This window comes from Polyodon spathula, chromosome 13 (genome assembly GCF_017654505.1).
Source record: "Polyodon spathula isolate WHYD16114869_AA chromosome 13, ASM1765450v1, whole genome shotgun sequence".
Lineage (NCBI taxonomy): Eukaryota > Metazoa > Chordata > Actinopteri > Acipenseriformes > Polyodontidae > Polyodon > Polyodon spathula.
In genome coordinates, this window is record NC_054546.1 from 8854262 (window position 1) to 8877158 (window position 22897).

Sequence of the window (22897 nt, forward strand, 5' to 3'; positions counted from 1 at the left end):
GAAATAAAAACATAAATAATGGGTAACTACAAATATTTGTACGTTTTTCTTAACTCTCTCAAAATAACACTGCCAACAAACATCTCCTTCACGGTCAACATTGGATTGTATTACACTGGGGAAGCGCACAAGGGGGTTAGAAAACTGGAAGGGACTCACTCTCTTCTTCAGCACAGAGAAGACGGTGTTGCAGCTGGAGCAATTGCCTGTAGGAAGTGAGTGAGGAAAAGTGAGTCAATTCATCTGACCTGAGACCTGGTTTAATCCTGCTGTTTGGAGGTCAATAAATATAGTGCAATGCTGCCATTCAGCTTACTTACAGAATACAATATTTATAGATAAGAAACCCCATTTCCAGTGTTCGCATGTCACAGATTTGATATTCCATCAGCAACAGCATTAACTGTAGCGGAGCTTTTGATCATTTACATTTCCCTACACAGATGACCCAGGCTGGAATGGAACCCAGTTCCTAGTGATGAAAGGTAAGTGTTGTAACCACTCCCCATTGAGTTCCAGTAAAGAGTCTGCTCTGGTAGAGAATGTCAGCAGTGTAACCACATCACAGGGGAAGCAGTGTAACCACATCAGTGAGGAATGCAGGGATGACAAACTTCCCCGTAGTTCAGGGCAGCTTCTGACCCCTGTGGGGTGAGTCACTCACAGCCTCTGGACACCACAATGGGTTTTGGGATCTGTGGTTTTTACATACCAATCTCCAATCCCCAGAAAGCCACATCCCTATTGAACATAATCTTTTACACTGCAAGCGTCTGCTGTCTGCCTCTAATGTGGGTGTCTATTTGTTTTGAGGCAGCATTCCTCTCTCATTACACAGCCATCAAGCAGGCAGTGCTTTCAAAACACACACACACACCTGTCCTGTGTCCTCCCTCTCCGTTGAGCTTTGCATTTCACCAGATTAACCAAAATCAAAACTTGATGAGGGATATCAAGGGGTGCCATTGTTCATGCAAGATAATGACCTACTACTAACTCAACTTTTCCCTCTTAAGCCCTCACACTGGTTAGAATACAGTCAGCACTCACACACCCAACCCTCTAAAACGTTGACTTCAGTGACGATTAAAAGAGTGTGACGCATATCTGATTATTTCATCTGATTTGACATGTATGTAGATGAGAACATTGTAAACTGCCCTCCACCACCCAAACAACCCCCTGCCCTACACACACACTTTGTACAGAAAGAAAAAATATGGCTTGGGTTTGAGGAACTGTACAGGGAGAAGTATATTGTAGCGAGTATTTGTCTTTTCTTTGGCATGTTGCCGTTTTCTTATTTTTTTTTCTTATATCTGACAAAACAGATGGATCATGTTGATGGTAGCTCATTCATGGAAGATTTGATTCAGCAGGGTCAAGGTAGGATATCTACAGCAATCTGTCTCAAAGGTTTGACTATTTGAAAACGTTCCTCCTGTAAGTTTTGATTTTCAAGGTTAGTTACAGCCTCTACAATGTCACTGCAGCAACTTGGAGAACAAGAAGGCAGCCTTCTAAAAATGATACAATATTCTCATATGGCCTTTCAATTTTAAGATATCAGTAATTGGAAAGGATTACTAACTGCAGTACACTTTAATGATAGGCATTTGCTATCTCTCGGGTTTTAAAACGTAGCTATGGTTCACAACATAACACAGTGCAATGATCACAGAATCATGTAGTAATTGTAGAACAGCATTGCTGCGCATGAAAACTTCAACAATAAAGCCGAAACTAAAATGTTTTAAATCTGAAATTGGTTAATAGACTAGCAAGCACTGGCAAAACCAGCACAGTTTTATACAGTGCATAACTTTTAAGAGTTATTTTAACCTGTTGTTTACGGACTTTGTGATATCTGCCCAGTGGGTGTCTTAATAGTAGTATCTACAATGTATCGACAATAACAATCCAAGGCACATTTGTACAATTTTGTTACAGACTTTCTAACAAGTCTGGCATAAACCATTTTGGCTGTTACTTAAATATCACAAAACTGCTTAACTTAATGTGGCAAAGTGTCCCAGGCCAGGCTGGTTTGCATCCTTGAATTAGCAACCCGGACACAACAACTGCAGGTTTAGCACTTCCATGCAATTTTATTATCCACCAAAACAAAATAATAAAACAAAAACCAACTCCCTAACTAAAAAATCCAAGTCCTAACTAAACTTTCACAATCCCTAAACTATCAGCCGGACGACTAAGCCGTTTCCCGCTTCAACAAAAACACTTAATTACACACCCAGGTTTGCACAGTACCTTTAAATTTACTTTGGGCACGCAGGTCTCTTCTCATGCTTCTCAGAGAGACTTCACACAGACAAGCTCAAGCACAAGCTCAACCACACTCCCTTTTTACTGGGAAGAAAAGCAAGCTTTTATGTCATGTGACTGAGGCTTAATTGGTTGCCCATTCCCTAATTATGCCTCAGCCACATTCCAGGCAAGGACTCATTAAGGCAGGATTCTTTTTTTTCCTCACAACCATGAACACACGTTATTGTTATTGTCATATTCACTTTTACATCTGACACATTCTTTCCCTTTTCAGGGCTTTTTCAACCTGTACTGTATACTACTCTGTCAGAGGGCGGGATCTCACACTGTATGCCACACACTGATTGCTGGAAGTATTAATGGTGATCCAATCAAAGCCGCCAATAAAGCCAAAATAAATTCCACTCCAAAATTTCCTAACCGGAGGATAAGCAAGCAAGAAAAAGAAAAAAAAACACAGGCTGTGATGGATAATTCAATTAATTGTAACATTAAAGAGGTGAGCTTTGTATCACAAAACTAGTGGCAGAGTCGGAAATCACGTGTGACCGGTAAGTGCATTCATTTGTTACACACACATTTTATATATATATATATATATATAAAATGGGGAATGATTTAATTTTTAATACAAGGCGTGTATCTGGATAACAGATATCCAAGTGCTGACTGTAGTTATTTCATTACAATCTCTTCTTGTTTGATATTGCATAGATTGGTATTTCCTTATTTGTAATGGAAGTTCCTGCAGACAATGTAAAGCTCCTGACAGCACAGTGAATGGCAGGACCTGTAAATTAGGCTTGCTGGAACTATTATTTGCTGCTAATTAGAGGGTATGGATTGGTAAAGAAGAAATCCAGTTCAGTTAGAAGGCAACACATGCAAGAGGGTGGGAAAAAGAGCCACACAGGAACCTGCTTTCAGAGGGATCAGAACAGAACTTTCAATTGCTCATTATGAGTGTAGCACTAAATATCTCAGTGCTAGAGATATTTAGTGCTAAATATCAAGATGCAGTGTGACTGCCAGTTATTTAAATAAAAAAAGTGACTAAGGACACGTCAGTGAATCCTTTTACTTTAGCATTAGCATTGCTGGGTATGGCACTGACCCGACTGCAGAAGAGTGACATATGGAGTGCTATCTGTCCATAGATTCTCCAACATTAGGATGTTTAGATGAGGTCTACCTTCCCCTGCACCCTCCCTTCTTGTCCTTTTCCACCCATGCCCCTGTGATATGCCTACCTCTTCCCAGAGATCAGTTGTATGTTGTTAGTAATTACACAAAGTTAAACTGAACATAGGTTTGGTTCAATAAGTTTCAGCGTGAGTGTCTGTTGTAAGAAGCTTCATCTATGAAAATGTTTCTGCCCTTCAAAATAGCTGTAACAAGAAAGGAACGTTTGACGTAGCTGCCATTTCTGTCATGTGTAGAGGTAGAAGACCTCAATGCTAGTTTATACACATACAAAGGCTATATTTCAGCTCTGATCTCAGCTTTGATTGAGTCACCCAGACTTTTGGACAGCACTTGAAAACAATGTATTTAAATTCTACTGGTTTAACTGCACTGGCAATTATGTTTATCCGGGATTAGGATAAATTCTTCTGCTCCCTCATGAGCCAATGCAGGCAGTTAGCTCAGAGAGACGCAACACAGTTATAAAATAACCTGGAGATGGTGTGTAAATATTTTCTAAGTTATAATAATATAAAGTCAAAGCAGTTAAATCAGCACTTATTGAGGCTTCTACTGTTGTTTTGTTTTCTACATTTTCCTTTTTTTCAAAAGAAAAATGTGCAATGAAGGCTGGGAAACAGCAGTGCAAAGAGAAGCTTTTAGGTTCGATTTCATGGTGATTATTGGAGTACAACTCATTGTGATTATTAGGTCACAAAGTTCAGATAGACAAATAAAGTTACAAATGAGTCAATCTGAAAATGAAAATAACAAACAGCTTTTTAAAGGTTAAGGATCTGAGCTGTTGTACAATATTTTTATATCTGCTTTTAATACCAAAGCTGTCTCATAGAATCACAACTGGAATTGGATTAGGCTGTCATATAGACAGACAAACAGAAACAGGTAAGTTGTCACTATTCTCCCTGATGGTGTTTGAAGAGGGGGGGGGGGGGGGAGTCAAGGATTAATGTCCTGCTAGGCATTGACTCGGGTACAGGGTCTCATTGGCTGGGAGGGTCTGAGATGTATCATGACAGTTACAAATGGGCTTGATTAGGCTTAATCGATTTACCACCCAGTCTTAAAGAGAGGGCTGTGAACTCATTTATCTGAAGGATTTTGTTTTAATACAGGCCACTGTGTAATAGGTAACCTCTTTAAACAACAAAGCATGCACAGCCAATTATCTGGACAGATTAGTATTTATATCAGGGCAACAAATAATAACAGACTTATTCACAAAATCATTTACATTTCTTTCCATTTATAGTATGTTCCCTCTAGGTGTGCTTTTTATTTCTAAATTACATTTTCACTTCTATATCTGTCTAAGAGATCCAGTCAAACCTCCTGTGTGTACAGTAATTACATGTCTTTTACAACCATGTATGAGGCGCAAAGAGTGGTATGAAATGCACATTGGATTTGGAGTCAGACACACTACCTTGCAGTTCCTCAGTTATAATCACTGGCCCATACTGCCTCCCAGTCTCTCAGCTCTACCCACTACGCCACGCTTCTCCCACCCTTAAGATTTAACCACCAAGCCAGAATTCTCTTACTTCCATAGGACTAACCACCTGGCTCCCTGCCTCCCAGTCCCTCATCTTTATCCTTCATCCAGGCTCGTGTCCGGCAACACTGTGTGTGTTTGCATGTGTGTTGGAGTAAGCATGTGGTAATGTGAGATGAGGGGTTGAACTGGAGTTACTACACTGAATGTCAGTTAGCAGTACCGGGTCACTGAGTAACCACCCCCTCCTCCCCCTGCCTGTCAGCACTACTAATCCCCAGTGACATGAGTGTGCCCTTATCTCCCTGGGGCTTCAGTCTTAAGCGTCTGTCCTTTAGTGTGGATAAGACCACTATCGGGAGTGATTATGGAAAACAAGTTACAGGTTTGTCACTACAACACCCACTGATAACCATGTTAATCATTGCTGGTGGAGAGAAACCCAGTCTCCAAATGTGAACCAGGACCAAGGAAACAGCACAGTGTGAGAACTGCTGTTAAGAGCCAGCTGAGATCCGGTAAGGCTGACTGATGATCACCAAGACTCCACAGCTGCGCTACCCAGCAGGGTCTACAGTACATGGGGTACTGGGGTATTTGGGGCAAGGTTTGTGTATCTGCTGTTTATCTCATTAATCTTTTATTTTCTCTTAGTCCCTGTATGGAAGTTTGTCATGTTTTACCCTCTCAACCTCCTCTCACTTCAAGTAAGTAAGTGTGAGAGAGAGACTGAGGAAGGTATGTTAAGAGGAATTCTAATCCTCTTTGTGAGTCTCCCAGCAATTATTAAACTTTGATATCACTTTGTTAGATAGCAAGTAAGGTGCTGAGAAACTGACCAAATCTTAGAGCCTCAGTTCAACTTTCTAAAATTGTGAATAAGTTATTGGTCTTGTGGTTAAGTGAGACATGAGCATATCCACAAGGAATTTTCTTTTTAATGGAGGGGCTTTCATGGTTTCTTTCATTAGGATTTCTTACTGCTTGGATTCTATTTATAGCTTAATGATTTAACAATTTCAGTGTCACAAAATGCATTTCAGACTATTAACACATTTTGCACAAAGCACAGCTAATTTATTTGCTATTGAAAAATGAATCTCTAATTTATAGGACGGCTGTAGAGCTGTACTGCTTTTTGATCCTTACACCCCATTGTATTGTGTAAATTATTACATTGCATGTCTTTGCTTGACCTTGCTCCCTTGCACCTGTGCTTTTTGATTCTCTGACATCATATAATTCTAGATGCAAGCATATGTCAAACAAACTACAAAGATATCAGTTACAAAGACCGATAAACTCCAGCATTATGCTACCCGAGACCTGATTATGTGGGGTGAATGGTTATCATTGGGGTTCCTTGCCTGTATAACATCTGTTGTGTATAAGCACACCTAGGCGCACACACATGGCGGTTCACAATTATCTCAATGAGCTTCTCCAGGAGAAGATGTTATAGCTGCATAAACACCTTTTTGCAGCAAAGCCTGAAGCAGAGTGTTAATCGCTGTACAACAGTGGCCTCTGTCTGTCAAAGGTGGGAAGGGCAGTGTTAAAGTATTAAGTAAGCCAAACAATAAAAAAGACCAGTAACATGTAGCCAAGGGACTGAGGTAACGTGGCCTGGGGGTCTGCTTGGGCTCTGTTACGTACCACAGTTGTTCGTAGGATAGCGCTTCCGCAGCTTCTCAGTCAGTTTGGACACTTTGCTCCTGATTGGCTCGTTTCTGCTTAGCAGGCCATTGTCAATAATCCCAAGATCAAAATCAGCAGTGCACGGTGGGACTTCATCGTCCTCCTACATAAAAAAAAAAAAAAAAAAGAGGAACGGAATTGAACAAAGTGAACGAGGGCCTTGAGCCAGGGTGAGGGCCGCTCTAAGACAGGCACCGTGCAAAAAGTTTGTACCTGCAGTATGAAGGTTTGCTAGAAAGAGAGTTTCCAGACTGAAGTAGGGATGGAAATATTTAAAGACAGTCACCTGATCCCATGCTGTGTGGTGATGACATTTCTACAGGAAAGCTGATAATGCATATTTGCTGTAAACAGCTTCAAATTTTCTTTAATTCACAAAGATAGCCTAGAATATAACCCTTTCGTCATTAGGGGGTGGAAATCACCTAAAACCAGGTTTAATCCTATTCAAACCTCTGGATGACCCCAAACCCAAGTTACTGTAAACCAGCCAAGCTTGTGCCTACCTGTTCCTGTTCCACAACAGCAGTCTAAGTCCTATCTCATTCACCTGTGCTGTTAGTGACAGATTCAATCAACTGCCTGGCAGGCAATACTGAAACTTCACAGTTCACAAAGTCTTTGCAAGCTTGTGTGTGAAGCGTAAAGACGGGAATGCAGTCTACAGAACAGCACTCTCACATGCACAAATAATACAAACAATAACTCATCCAGCACAGGCAGCCCTGACCAGGAGCTGGGTTTGCAATCCCCCTCAGGATACTGGAAGCCTGGGAAACTCTTTACCAGCTCTCCCCTCTCCCCAGGGCTGTAAGAGAGCTGTCTTCACTCAGACACAGAGCTATCACCTTACAGGGGCATAAATTACACACTGCAATGAGCCACTGAAGTTCTGCAAGGGATCCGAAAACTTCTGTGGTCTGACACATTACTGATGTTGGAAATATCGACAGCAGTTAAGACATCAAACTTACTGTAGTTCAACTACTGCTTAGTGCGCTTCTCTTTTTTTTTTTTGGGGGGGGGGGGGGGGGGGGGGGGGGGGGGGGGGGGGATGGGGGGGGGGGGGGGGGGGGGGGGGGGGGGGGGGGGGGGGGGGGGGGATTTGAAATGTGAATTACACACCTTTAGTTTTTTCACTCTCTTGGACAGCTGGGAACTTACCGGTAATATCAGCTGTTGCTCCTTTGAAAGCAGAGTAAAATAAAATAGTTTTTTTTTTTTTAATCCAAAAATAATAGTCATAATATATTATTTTCTTGTGTGAATTTCTAGTTTTTTATCCTTTAATAGCAGGATTCATTTGCAAGTTGCAATCAATACCGTTTCTTTAGATATTTGCCAAACTTACAAGCAAATTTTAAATGCATTCCTGATATGCAAGGAAGAGTGTTTGGTGTGCCTCACAACAATTTTTGTGTTTGTATTTGAAATGCATTATATTTGAGCTGATTTCCAGATATTGCATATGTAACTGATTTTTTAATGTTTTGTTTTGATTCCAGACTATATATGAACAAAAAATAATCCTGAAATAACACTTTTTGATTATAAAGGATGTCTGTTTTGGGATAGTCAAACTTGCAATGCTGTACACTTTTGTTTTATTTCTTTCCGCTCTTACTCTCTTGCACTCTTAGTCATTCTTTGACTCCATTCCCTCACGCACATATTCTTATCCAGTTGAGCACTTACCGGCAAAATCAGCTGCTGTTGCTCCTTCGAAAGCAAATTAAAACAAAGCAGACGTATTACAGATAAATGCAAGCCACAGTCTCTGTGTGAGAATGTGCAAGTGTGTGTGCCTATATAGTACAGTATAATTTTTTCTATCATAACTTCAATCCCATAAACACTGGCAAACTTAGGCTTCCCAAAACTCACAGAATCCATCTATCAATCTACCAATCAATCCTTTTTGTTAACCAGTCAAATCCCTATTTCCAATAAAGACTCTGCCAACAGGCTCTAGAATTCCAGCAAAAATCAAAATCGTAAAAATATTAAATACATACAGACACAACCCCCAACTAATTCCTTCTACCCCTCTGCCACATCCTTACGTGGAAGGACTCAGGATCGACAGGGCCTGGATACACCCACAGTCTGTGTTTGTTCTGGACTGGCGACACTTATTAATTCTGCAGGCAGCTGGCTGGGACGAGGTTTCTCAGCTAGACATGAAATATGAAGGCCGGGCTGTCAGCGCCTGGACCATCGGGGAGCGGACTGGCTGCTCTGTCCACCTGCCCCAGCAGGTCCAGCTACTGAGAGCTGTACAAACAGCTCTACTAATTTAAAGACATGAAAGCAGTTCTTAAACAGAGATAGATTCTTTGTGATGTGTATGGATTTGTTATCCATGTGTGGCTGTGAAAAGCAAGTGTCTGTGTGTGTGTGTGGGGGGGGGGGGGGTATAATTATGCTATTGAAGGTAAAAGTGTGTGATTGTGAGTGTAAATGCCTGCGTCTGTACCTGTGAAGGTATGTGCGTTTGAGCAATGAAATGCAGTGGGTAGGAGCTATAAGGGGAGGCATCACCACTGGTGCCATAAGGTAAGTAAGGAAGTTATGCAGCTAGCACATGGACTACAGAACGCTCTCACCTCAATAGCATCTTTAAACTCTTCATCAGGCCCCACCTCTTCTGCCTCATCAACACTCCCTGGGGACAGATCCTGCACAGAGGCATCAGACAAGGCGTTAATCTAAATACTAGCAGTTAAGTGCATCTCTCGTGTCTCAGTTTTTATTAAAATCACACTGCCTCCCATTCCTCCATCTCCATGCACTAAGCCACTGCCTGAGATCTAACCACAAGGCCACACTCCAGTCCAGATATCTAGCCTGAAAGCCCCTGTCTCGGGTTTGGCTGTGCTCAGCGGTGGCCTGTGGTTTATTCGTGGTGTCCAGCTGGCTGCTGCAGGGAGGGTCTGAGCTTGCTATCACATCTGACTGGTGTCCTGCTGGCAACCTGTGCACCATCTGTGCACCTGCACCCAAGTCTTGCGGGATCTGACAACCTGATTGAATGCAGGTTTACTAAAGCCTGCACAGCTGAGAGACTAATGCTCAAGTCTGTTTGTTTAGATTGCAAAACTCTATTTACTTTTCATTGTGTTCTGTCTTTCCTGGGGAATCCTTTTCAAACAACTTACAAAGTGGTTAGAGCTTAGATTTAGGATTAGGGTAAAAAAAAAAAAAAAACTGTATACAAGGATGAAGATTCAGCACTAGCGTGGTTTTGCAGATTCCTTAATAGATCTTTACAGTGTAATAATTTTAGTAAAAGCAAACTGTGTGCATAATGAAGGCATGGTGAAGAACAGGCCAGCAAGGTAAAGCATATTATAAACCATAGTATGCTGAAGCACTTTAAATGAACAGTACAAGCATGGTAAACTGCTAAATGTTCTTCCGTATTTACCACTGTAAACACAGGGTTTGGTTACTCTGAAGGCAATGCTCCTTGTGTACAATGCTTTGTGTGGAGGCATGGGTGTGGTAAACTATTTCAAGCTAACGTCCCTGGAGAGAGCAGCTACAGTACCACACAACTTCCAATAGGAGGCAGGTTATCTCCACTGCACTCACTAGAGAGAAACATATGCTAACACTCTGGTCTGCCTGCACTGTCAGGGCACGCTTAGCCATTGTGCCTCCCGATGGGAGGTGGGTTTACGTGAGAAATAAACTCATAAACTACTTATAGCTTCATTATCCCTACAGCTACACAAGACCACAAAGGGCCCTCCAGAACCTTATTGGAATCAGATGTTCTGTGTTCATTTGAACAGCCAAACTTCTTGAAGGCAATGAAAACAACTTGTCTACATTTTCATTGACACTGAACTACATACCAGTTAGCTTTGATAAACTAATCCCATACTAAAAAAAACAACAAAGTCTTACAGCAGCACATTCACACAGCAGCTTGTCTCACTTTTTAGCACAGCGCATTTTTTTTCCCTCAAGCAGCCCTCTTTGGAGTCAGTCTTATCAGAAAACCTTAGTTTTAGCCATCCACGCAATGTAGATTCTGCAACAATTATATCTTTTCAAACTGCTGCTTGAGTTTGACCTTTTCTTACTCTGTCCACCGCACCGAGTTTCATTTTAACAGAGAAAGATTTTAGTTTTTTACTGTCTGCCATGCTTCGTACTGTATATCTGGAATGTTCACCCAACGTTTGCAAGTCAAATTATTTATGAAATGGGAAATTTAACCAATTCTGCACTGTAACAGGTTGTGTTATAACAGGGTAGCACTGCATATGAAAGACATATGATTATTTTAATTAAGAGATCTGTAACTAATTAAAACCTCTCCTTTAACCAAAAGTCACTAATTGGAGAGTAGACAAGCAGACATTTGCAATTTAATATCATTTTTATTAAATGGGCAGATCTTTACAGAAAATGGTGGGTTCTACTATAACACTATATAGGACATGTGTCTCAAGTTACTGTAATTAAAATCATTCTCTTGCTCTAATAATTCTGTTCTGCTATAAGAGCTGAAATGACTGGATGCCTGTCTGAAATTACCCACAAATCCTGAAGGGGTGAACAGATTTGATTGTGCAGCAATGTCCCAGAGCAATGTGTATGGAGGTAGCACAGTGGTTGAGATGAACATACCAAGAAACTTGCTGGGGCAGCAGGTTTTTACACTGGGCTTTCGCTGGCCTGCGTTTGAATCTAGCTCACAAGTGAAGAGTTTTGCGGCCTCATGTGTACCCACAGACAACATTAACCCACATCACAAAACCACCGCACAATCTGCCACAATTCTTAGTTTTTTTTCATTCTGGATAAGCAGTGAAGCAATGATCTAATTTGATCCCACACACCCCTCCTGAGTTCTAATGGTTACTTTCCAATCCTAGGAGCTCCCCAGCCCCCTGCCACACTCCACACCAGTATTTACTGCCTTGTCCAGGTTATTTACAGCTTTGATTGACTGCGCAGACGAAAGGAAGGAAGGACACATGAATCTCAGGGGGGTTCCCTATTTGTTTAACACAGTCTGCACTGCTGACTTGCTGTAATTTATTGGAGTATTTAGTCAGTTTACCCTTTCCCGCTTGAATTCTAACACCAACAAGCAGTGCACTGCAAGGACAGCCACTGATGGCTTAGAAATCAAAAGAGAAGTTAGGGTTTCCGGGTTTTTCGCCCTTCATTGTACTTGGACAGAATCATTACAGCATTGGAATGGATGTTTTCTTTATGCCAAGACAAATACAATATTACTCAAATCAGGCTTTTTTGTTAAAGATACGTGAAGATTTTGCTGTTATACCGCACTCATTGAGTTCTGGGATGGCCATTTGAGTTGGTGTGATGTCAGTTTTACTGTACAAGGCAAGCTGATTCACACTCACCTCCACAATGGTAGGTGTTGGAGTCCGGTCCATAAAATATGCTAGCTCCGGTTCCATGTTTTCACCACGTCCTTCCTTGGGTTTGAGCCGTCTCTGGTAAAAGGACTCCCTGTACTCCAGCACAACTACAGTGAAAAGTACAGACAGAAACAGAAGTAAATGTTCTGCCTAGCAGGGTCAGACACGTGATTTAGGCATATAGACTGTGATCGGGGTCCTATCCTCAAATTTCTTCAAACAAACTGCACCCATCAGGCGCATTTCTGGAAAATACTAATGCATGAACTCCAATTCATGCCCTATTCTTGCCATATAAACCTTGAAAGTTAGAGCCCCCCTCTGTAATATTTTAGTCCACAAAAACCCAGTAAATGCAGAGTGACAGGATTATATAAAATATATGCAAGGTCTTTGTCTGTCTTTCCTTGAGGAACCAAATCTGTAACAAGCTCCCCCGGGTACGAAAAGTACAGAAAGGGATGGCGATTGAATTAGAATCCCAGATAGCTTTATTCTAGCACAGCCCTGTCCCGCCTGCTCAACCATTTAAAGTGGTCTCGAGATCTGATTTCCAGAGATTCCCAGTGGATGTGGAACATTCCCCAAATTGGAGATCGAATTTAAGCAAATCCAGAGAGGGAGGGAACAGCAGGGGCACAACACCCCAGCCTTGGAGACACGAAGCACAGTAAAGCAGGTGTACTAGCCGGCACTAGTGGATGTTTAAGAGCCTGTTGCTCCAGTCCCCACTTCTCTATCCCACAGATATTTTTCACCAGTATGAAAACAGCAGAAATGTTGCCATTAATTCGCAAGCACTGCACAATCACAGGTCATTTTTTTTTTAAATGTGTATAACTTAATTTTATTACTAGAAGTGTCATGAAAAAGATTACCATGATCTACACCCACTCATGTGCATGTAAAACTGTGCAACATAAGAGATGTTCTTTCAGGTATCCCCAGATTCTGATATATTAAAAATGTTCATCACTGGGTACAAGTAAAAGTCCTGTACACCTCTGGGCCTCCCGATTATTCGCTCACTTGCTTCCCTGCAATTTCCATCCAGTTTACCAGCAATCTACCATTGCTATTCCTGGATGGAGATGAATCCTTCAATGTAATGTTTAATAAAGCCTGACTGGCATTAAACTTTTAACTTTTTTTACTGGCGAGTAAAAAATTTTTATAACGTCATTCAAAAAACACAAATCAAATGCTGCTGAAACTAATGAAAGTGCACTAGCTCCCTCTAGTGAAAAGTGCAATTCTTTGCAAGAACAGTAAAGAGCTATTCAGTGACAGCCAAGAGAACTGTGCTAGAAATGCCGGTCTGTACTTGGGAGTTTTGGTTCAGCTATGATTCGGCACTCCAGTCCTGAGGGTGTGTGTATACTGGAACAGACTCTGGTTTGGGAATTCCATTCAGCTATTCTTAGAGCTACAAGTTTCTAAACAAAACACACAATGACATTTCCTGGCTGATTCAGTTGCCACCACCCCACAGGATGCATTGCAAACCAGCCTGCTCACCTCGCACAAATTCTCTGTTCCACAGAAAGACGGCACTGTTAACCACTGCCAGGATCCAGCAAAAAGGGACCATATACACCAGGCAGAGTGCAGTCAGGAGACCCCCATAGAACCTGCAAAGACAGTGAGAGTGAGAGAGCAGGATTATTGCACCGCACAGTTAATGGCGACGGGCTGTGCAAGGTCGCAGTTGTAATACTCACAGGAAGGAGGTGTTGTGGTTCTCCCAGAACAACACTCGGTACACAGACTCTGCAGAAAGACATGCTCGTGACAGAATCTCATCCAACTGCACCAACCTGGAAGAAAGGAACAACCACTAGGGTTCAACAAAGGACTATGGGCTCGTTTTGGTCCTATGGCCCTATGATTTTAAAAAGGGTTTGCCCCCCCCCCCATACTGAAGCCCAAGTATTTTCATTTGGCAACTATTTCCAAAACAGCCCTGAACTCAACATCAGAAGCTCTCAGAAATGCTTCTCACTCGATCTATATTGATTATTAAACTATATTGATTATATTCACTTTGATTATAAAATGTTCAGACCCAATCCTCAATGTCCAGCAATCTGACAACATGGAATAGAGCTGAAACTGAAAATATTTTCCATCTGAGGTTGAAGAATGGCTGAGACATTAAAGCAAAAACTTCTGTATGATTTGACATGGAATGATGCTTAGCAAACCAGGAAATTTTCAATACAGCTGATACTCACAGCCCCTTGACCTCCAGCAGTGCCTCCTCTCTGCTCAGATGCACTGTCTGAAGGTCCTGGCGCTGGACAGCGTGATGCCGTTTTCTCTGCAGGACCAGCTCTGAAGGGCTCTCTTGGGAGCAGTCCTGCATATACCCCAGCACAGCTGGGGCTGAGATACCCAGCAGGAGCAGGGAGAACCACGCCGCTACAGAGACAATAAAGACTTGCATAAATGAGCGTTGACAAGGCTCTGAATTTCATAATTATATAATAGAACTGTAAGAAACTAAGAGTTTGATTTGATCACTCCACATCTAAAACAAGCATTTCAGCTAATACCATCATTGATCAGAACTCAAGAGCTCCCTGGACTTATGACAACTGGACAGACAGCCGTTAAGCATCTGGAGTCAGTTATTTTTGTCCTGATGAGAATGTCTCACTCTCACCTTCACTCAGCGTTAGAAAGATGACGTTCGAGAAGAGACAGCAGAGCAGCGAACAGACAGGCATTCTCCACCTGCAACAAGAGACAAGAGTGGAATGAAGAGACAGGCATTCTCCACCTGCAACAAGAGACAAGAGTGGAATGAAGAGACAGACATTCTTCACCTGCAACAAGAGACAAGAGTGGAATGTAGAGACACGCATTCTCCACCTGCAACAAGAGACAAGAGTGGAAAGAACAGACAGGCATTCTCCAACTCCAACAAGAGACAAGAGTGGAATGAAGAGACAGACATTCTTCACCTGTAACAAGAGACAAGAGTGGAATGTAGAGACACGCATTCTCCACCTGCAACAAGAGACAAGAGTGGAAAGAACAGACAGGCATTCTCCAACTCCAACAAGAGACAAGAGTGGAATGAAGAGACAGGCATACTCCACCTGTAACAAGAGACAGGCATACTCCACCTGTAACAAGAGACAAGAGTGGAATGAAGAGACACACATTCTCCACCTGCAACAAGAGACAAGAGTGGAATAAAGAGACAGGCATACTCCACCTGTAACAAGAGACAAGAGTGGAATGAAGAGACACACATTCTCCACCTGCAACAAGAGACAAGAGTGGAATAAAGAGACAGGCATTCTCCACCTGCAACAAGAGACAAGAGTGGATTGAAGCAACAGGGGAATCAGGGCAGAGCCAGCACTGCAACTAGGCTAAGCACTTTTGATTCCTGCCAGGTCAACTTGAAGCTTGAGCCTTAAAATTAAATAACATGCTTTGACTCGAGAGCAATCACTTATGCCAGGTAGGACTTAGAACATCTTGAACAAAGTTTTTTTTTATAAGGAATGACACACAGGTGACCACCAACCAGTTGAACCTGTCTTGAAAGCAAGCAACATTTCTATCACTTACTCTGATCTTTGAGCCCACAGTATTATTACAAGGCTATTATATTTTTTTAAAGCTCTCACCTCAGTACGTACTTGACCAGCTCCCAGGTGTCAGTGAGGGGCTCCAGGAAGATCTCCATCCTCTTGAAGGAGATGACCATGTTGAAGAGATCGAAGGTCTGTGGTTTGGGGCTGTGGAGTTCTGGCAGCTCAGGGACCCCCCCATCCCCATGGGCCAGTTCAGCCAGATCCCCCTGCTCACCTGTCACTGCGGTGGCCCCCCCCTGTGGCTGCTCAGGGGCCACCACAGCTCCTGTTTGCATCCTGTCAATAGATACATATTATAACATTGTCTTTGTCATAATAACATTAGAAGAACATAAGAAAGTTTACAAACTTGAGGAGGCCATTTGGCCCATTCTGCTCATTTGGTTGTTCCAACACCGACATTTAGTATAGTGTAATAGTACTATTTCCATTCCATTGGTGAATTAGTCCTTCAAAGGTTTAGAGTTAATCTCCCAGCGAATCCCAGCCCTGTGGCAGAGCAAAGTTTGTGCCCTTTTAAATTGGCAGGGATGGGGTTAACTTCCCTGCCTGCCTGGGTTTATTATGTTCAGGTGGCTGGGGTTGATTAGTTGATTAGGTTGATTAACGATCAATCAGCGCCCAGCCACCTGATATAAAAGGAGGCCTCAGCTTCTCATTTGAGAGGAGGGAGCTGAGGAAGCAGGTTGGTGTTTTGTTGGTGGTTGTTGTTTGATTTTTTTTTGAATCCAGTGAAGGCATTGCCCAGCCTGGAAACTTTATTTTTGTGAGTTTTGTTTTTGCTTTATTTGTGTTTAAGTATCTGTTATTTTGCCCTTGTGCACTTTATTTTTGTTTATTTATAATAAAATAGTTATTTTTTTGAACTGCAGTCTGTCTCTGGGCCTCTATCCACTCGCCAGCCTGCCACATTTGGTGTCAGAAGTGGGATAGCGCCACCTAGAGGCTCAGAGCAGTATTTACTTTTTTTTTTGAGAAAAAAAAAAATGGGAAAGAAGAGCAGACAGCGGCAAAGGCAGGAGCAAGCAGCAGCTGAAGAAATGTAAGCTGCTGCAGCCACCGCTGGAGGACCCGGCCAGCCTCTTCCCCTGGTGTTCCTGGTGTGGGAAGGAGGACCATCGTTGGCGGTCCTGCCCAGACGTGCCACCGGCAAACTGGTGTGGCCGGTGTGAGGAGGACGGCCACAACTGGGCAGGATGCCCCTACAACCAGGCCCAGGAAGAGGTGCCGTGTTCACCCCGGGCATCAGGGGCCACCCCACTACCTCCAGCACCACCACCTTCACCACCGTCCCAGGAGATCTGGGACTGGTTGATGCACCCTGAGGCAGACCTCGTCCACGATCTCCCCATAGTTATCAACACGCTGTGGCGTCGAGATGGGGAGAGGTGGGAACAGTGGGAGGAACAGCACCACCCGGCCTCCTTCCCAGAGGTTGCCCTCATGGTGGTTAATTACCTGGCGGTAGACATGGGAGATCCACCGGTCACTCCAATAAAGAGAGGTGAGCCGCCTTCCCGAGAGCCAGAGAGGGGTGAGCCGCCTTCCCCAGAGCCAGAGAGGGGCGAGGAGCTGCCGTCGCTCCCAGAGCCAGAGAGGGGTGAGGAGCTGCCGTCGCTCCCAGAGCCAGAGAGGGGTGAGGAGCTGCCGTCGCTCCCAGAGCCAGAGAGGGGTGAGGAGCTGCCGTCGCTCCCAGAGCCAGAGAGGGGTGAGGAGCCGCCGTCGCTCCCAGAGCCAGAGAGGGGTGAGGAGCCGCCGTCGCTCCCAGAGCCAGAGAGGGAGGAGGATCTGCCGTCGTCCCCAGAGCCAGAGAGGGGTGAGGAGCTGCCGTCGCTCCCAGAGCCAGAGAGGGGTGAGGAGCTGCCGTCGTCCCCAGAGCCAGAGAGGGGTGAGGAGCTGCCGTCGTTCCCAGAGCCAGAGAGGGGTGAGGATCTGCCGTCGCTCCCAGAGCCAGAGAGGGGTGAGGAGCCGCCGTCGCTCCCAGAGCCAGAGAGGGGTGAGGAGCTGCCGTCGCTCCCAGAGCCAGAGAGGGGGAGGAGCTGCCGTCGCTCCCAGAGCCAGAGAGGGGTGAGGATCTGCCGTCGCTCCCAGAGCCAGAGAGGGGTGAGGATCTGCCGTCGCTCCCAGAGCCAGAGAGGGAGGAGGAGCTGCCGTCGCTCCCAGAGCCAGAGAGGGAGGGAGGATCTGCCGTCGCTCCCAGAGCCAGAGAGGGAGGAGGATCTGCTGTCGCTCCCAGAGCCAGAGAGGGAGGAGGAGCTGCCGTCGCTCCCAGAGCCAGAGAGGGAGGAGGATCTGCTGTCGCTCCCAGAGCCAGAGAGGGGTGAGGATCTGCTGTCGCTCCCAGAGCCAGAGAGGGAGGAGGATCTGCTGTCGCTCCCAGAGCCAGAGAGGGAGGAGGATCTGCTGTCGCTCCCAGAGCCAGAGAGGGAGGAGGATCTGCTGTCGCTCCCAGAGCCAGAGAGGGAGGAGGATCTGCTGTCGCTCCCAGAGCCAGAGAGGGAGGAGGATCTGCCGTCGCTCCCAGAGCCAGAGAGGGAGGAGGATCTGCCGTCGCTCCCAGAGCCAGAGAGGGAGGAGGATCTGCCGTCGCTCCCAGAGCCAGAGAGGGAGGAGGATCTGCCGTCGCTCCCAGAGCCAGAGAGGGAGGAGGAGCTGCCGTCGCTCCCAGAGCCAGAGAGGGTGAGGAGGATCTGCCGTCGCTCCCAGAGCCAGAGGAGGAGGAGCTGCCGTCGCTCCCAGAGCCAGAGAGGGAGGAGGAGCCGCCGCCGCTCCCAGAGCCAGAGAGGGAGGTGTGGGGGTCTCCGTTCGGAGGCCGAGAGGGAGGAGGATCCGCCGTCTCTCGCCGCCTCCGCCGTCGCTCCTCCAGATCTGAGGAGCCGTAGCCTCGGCTGGGCCGCCGCCGCCGCCTCCGCCACCAGAGGGAGCCGGGCCGCCGCCGCCGCCTCCGCCACCAGAGGGAGCCGGGCCGCCGCCGCCGCCTCCGCCACCAGAGGGAGCCGGGCCGCCGCCGCCTCCGCCACCCGCCACCAGAGGGAGCCGGGCCGCCGCCGCCGCCTCCGCCACCAGAGGGAGCCGGGCCGCCGCCGCCGCCTCCGCCACCAGGGAGCCGGGAGCCGGGCCGCAGAGGGGGCCGCCGCCTCCGCCACCAGAGGGAGCCGGTCCGCCGTCGCCGCCTCCGCCACCAGAGGGAGCCGGGCCGCGTCGCCGCCTCCGCCACCAGAGGGAGCCGGGCCGCCGTCGCCATGCTACCTTGGACATTCGGGGCCCCCTCAACCAAAGAAGGCTTGGGGGCTCCGACATCAACCCCGCCCACCACCACCCACCATAACAGCCCACCCAAGGGACATAATTGGACTCTGGGGGGGGGGGGGGGGGGGGGGGGAGGGGGGAGTTGGCCGATTGCGGCGGGTGTACGTTGTACATGGGGGGAGGTGTGTGGCAGAGCAAAGCTCTGCCCTTTTTAAATTGGCAGGGATGGGGTTAAATTCCCCTACCTGCCTGGGTTTATTATGTTCAGGTGGCTGGGGTTGATTAGTTGATTAGGTTGATTAACGATCAATCAGCGCCCAGCCACCTGATATAAAAGGAGGCCTCAGCTTCTCATTTGGGAGGAGGGAGCTGAGGAAGCAGGTTGGTGTTTTGTTTTGTGGTTTTTTGAATTTTCTAAATCCAGTGAAGGCATTGCCCAGCCTGGAAACCTTATTTTTGTGAGTTTTGTTTTTGCTTTATTTGTGTTTAAGTATCTGTTATTTTGCCCTTGTGCACTTTATTTTTGTTTATTTATAATAAAATAGTTATTTTTTTGAACTGCAGTCTGTCTCTGGGCCTCTATCCACTCGCCAGCCTGCCACAAAAGCGCCAACTCGTCTCGATTGCCGTGGCCAGTCCTAACCTGCCGACACAGGGTGAGGTGGACACACCCCGGGACAGGACGCTAGTCCAATCATCGAAGACTATTCAGCTTACTGATCCCAGAATCTCATTAACCAGCTTCTTGAAGGCTCCCAGGGTGTCAACATTACTGGGGAGTTGGTTCCCACAATTCTCTGTCTAAAAAAGTACCTCAAATTTTCTGTTCTGAATGTCGCTTTATTTAATCTCCATTTGTGGCCCCTGGTCCTTGTTCTTTTTTCAGGTCAAAAAAGTCCCTTGAGTCGACACTGTCAATACCTTTTAGAATTTTGAAAGCTTGAATTAGGTCGCCGCGTAGTCTTCTTTGTTCAAGACTGAATAGATTCAATTCTTCAAGCCTGTCTGCATATGACATGCCATTTAAACCCGGAATAATTCTGGTCACTCTTCTTTACACTCTTTCTAGAGCAGCAATATCCTTTTTGTAGCGAGGTTATTAGAACCGGACACAATATTCTAGATGAGCTCTTACTAATGCACTGTAACGTTTTAACATTACTTCCCTTCCGAGCATTTTGTTGACCTTTTTAGTGTAGCTTCTCTACATTGTCTGGATGAAGACATTTCTGAGTAAACATAAACTCCTAGGTCTTTCTCATAGAATCCTTCTTCAAAATCAGTAACTCCCATATCATATTCATAACGCATATTTGTATTGCCTGCGTGCAGTACCTTACACTTGTTTCTATTAAATGTAATTTGCCTTGTGTCTGCCCAGTTCTGAATGCTGGCTAGATCATTTTGAATGATATTTGCTGCTGCAACGGTGTTTGCCACTCCTGCTATTTTTGTGCCGTCTGCAAATTTGACACTTTTGCTTACTACACCAGAATCTAAGTCATTAACGTAGATTAGGAATAGCAGAGGACCTAATATTGATCCCTGTGGTACTCCACTGGTTACCTCGCTCCACTTTGAGGTTTCTCTTCTAATAATTTTCCTGAATCCCTATTGCGTTCAGTTTGCGAATTAATCTTTTACGCAGGACTTTGTCAAAAGCTTTCTGGAAATCTAAACAAACCATGTCATATGCTTTGCAATTATCCATTGTCAATGTTGCATCCTCAAAAAAATCAAGTAGGTTAGTTAGACACGATCTCCCTTTCCTAAAACCATGCTAACTGTCTCCCAGGATACTGTTACCAGATAAGCAGTTTTCCATTTTGGATCTTATTATAGTTTCCATAAGTTTCCATATTGGTCTGTAGTTACCTGCTTCAGTTTTGTCTCCCTTTTTGTGGATCGGTATTATGTTTGCAATTTTCCAGTCTGTCGGTACAACCCATGTGTCAAGAGACTGTTGCATGACTTTGGTTAGCGGTTTGTAAACAACTTCTTTCATTTCTTTGAGTACTATTGGGAGGATCTCAATTCTTTGAGTACTATATCATCTGGCCCTGGGGATTTGTTTATTTCAAGAGCTCCTAGTCCCTTTAACATTTCTGCCTCTGTTATGCTAAAGTTATTTAAGACTGGATAGGAACAAGTCGACATCTGGGGCATGTTGTTTGTATCCTCCTTTGTAAAAACATGTGAAAAGCAATCATTTAGCATATTTGCTGTTTTTTTTTTCTCTTCGTCTATGATTTTGACATTTTACCTCCTCTTTGGATGTTCTCTTGCTGTTATAATATTGGAAAAACTTTTTGGAATTGGTTTTAGCCCCCTTAGCAATGCTCATTCCTCTCTCTCTCTCTCTCTCTTGGCCTTTCTAACTTCCTTTTTGACTTGCGTTTGCAGTTCTGTGTACTCTATCTGTGTACTTTGTTCTTAGTCCCTTTTAAATGCTCTGTAAAAGTACATTTTTTTTAATTGATCCATTAAACAATTTTGGCCATTTTATTTTACATTTTGATTTGTCTACTTTTGGGATGTAATTGTTTTGCACCTCTAGTCTACATTTTTGAAAAACAGCCACCCTTTTTCTGTGCCTGTTTTCTCTATTTTACTCCAATCTACTTCTGTTAGTCTCTGTTTCATTCCTTCATAGTTTGCCTTTTTTAAAATTGTAAACCTTATTTTTAGTCGTTACTTTGGGGGTTTTAAAAAAAGCACTTTAAATGAGATCAGTCTATAGCATGCCCCTATTATTATGCCCTTTGAAATGTTGTCCACTATTCTGACCCAAATTGACTCTGCGTTGTTTTTTTTCTTTCAAATGTAATACCTGGGCTTCAAGACTGTTTCTTATATATATACCCCTCCTCCTCTTCTGTCCTGCCAGTCTTTCCTATACAGAGTATACCCCTATTGACAGTGTAATTATATGACTTTAGTTTCCTATACAGTGTATACTGTCACATTAATATACTGAAATGTAAAATCTCACAGTAAACAAACCAAAAACATCGGTGTGCTGTAGAAAAGTAAAAAAAAACTATAACTGTATACACATGGATTATTCCGGTATGTGTGTAATTATTTGGAAGTCATCTGCCTTATTGCTAGTCATTTGTATAAGGGATCGATGTAAAAATAATAACAATAGTAATAATCAAAATAAAACCTGAAACGGATCAAACTACTATGCAATGTGAGTCGTTTTCCATCTGTCCCAGAGCTGTCCAACACTATGCGACAACACATCCTGTTGTAACGTAAAAGTGTTGCGTTAATTTGTCAACTTTTTCTGCACAACGTTTCACAAAGGCGGCGGGATGGAAACGGCATGCAACGTACGAGACGTGAACGTACACAACACTTGGAACGAGCCTAAAAAGAGTCAACTTGGCTAAATGAATATAAGTAAAAAAAACTATAACTGTATACACATGGATTATTCCGGTATGTGTGTAATTATTTGGAAGTCATCTGCCTTATTGCTAGTCATTTGTATAAGGGATCGATGTAAAAATAATAACAATAGTAATAATCAAAATAAAACCTGAAACGGATCAAACTACTATGCAATGTGAGTCGTTTTCCATCTGTCCCAGAGCTGTCCAACACTATGCGACAACACATCCTGTGAAACGTAAAAAGTTTGCAACGGTATTATTACCATAATGCAATTGCTAGTCTCAATGTAATTACTTGCATATTTTGATTAGCAATTAAACAGTTTTGAAAACAGACGTGTTGCAAGTTGTTACGGTACCTGATTACGTTGCTGCTCTGCACTTGCAGTGTGTGAACCTCTGCTCGGATTTTCTAAGTGAAACCGACTTTTATTATACTTTACAGCTGCTTTATTTTGAATACAGCGCGTGTCAAACTCCAGCTGACAGATGCATCAATAAGCTTACTGACAGACAAAAAATCAAGTGGCCACTTCCGCAAAC

General features: G+C 44.3%; 1 protein-coding gene across 5 annotated transcripts in view; it reads right to left on the reverse strand.

Annotated features, from left to right (window-relative positions):
- The window catches only part of LOC121325803 (protrudin-like), a 47034-nt gene extending 24137 nt beyond the window's left edge, over window positions 1–22897 (reverse strand). For 3 of the 5 annotated variants that reach the window (XM_041268857.1, XM_041268856.1, XM_041268855.1), the window contains exons 1-12: window positions 22714–22897; window positions 15738–15980; window positions 14759–14829; window positions 14328–14514; window positions 13815–13910; window positions 13612–13724; window positions 12076–12200; window positions 9295–9366; window positions 8384–8407; window positions 7853–7873; window positions 6647–6791; window positions 160–206 (exon numbers count right to left, since the gene is read on the reverse strand). In XM_041268857.1, coding sequence (XP_041124791.1) covers window positions 160–206; window positions 6647–6791; window positions 7853–7873; window positions 8384–8407; window positions 9295–9366; window positions 12076–12200; window positions 13612–13724; window positions 13815–13910; window positions 14328–14514; window positions 14759–14829; window positions 15738–15979 — 1143 coding nt within the window. In that variant the 5' untranslated portion in view covers window position 15980; window positions 22714–22897. The remainder of the gene's footprint in view (window positions 1–159; window positions 207–6646; window positions 6792–7852; window positions 7874–8383; window positions 8408–9294; window positions 9367–12075; window positions 12201–13611; window positions 13725–13814; window positions 13911–14327; window positions 14515–14758; window positions 14830–15737; window positions 15981–22713) is intronic. The other 2 variants (XM_041268858.1, XM_041268859.1) reach the window with 2 other exon arrangements.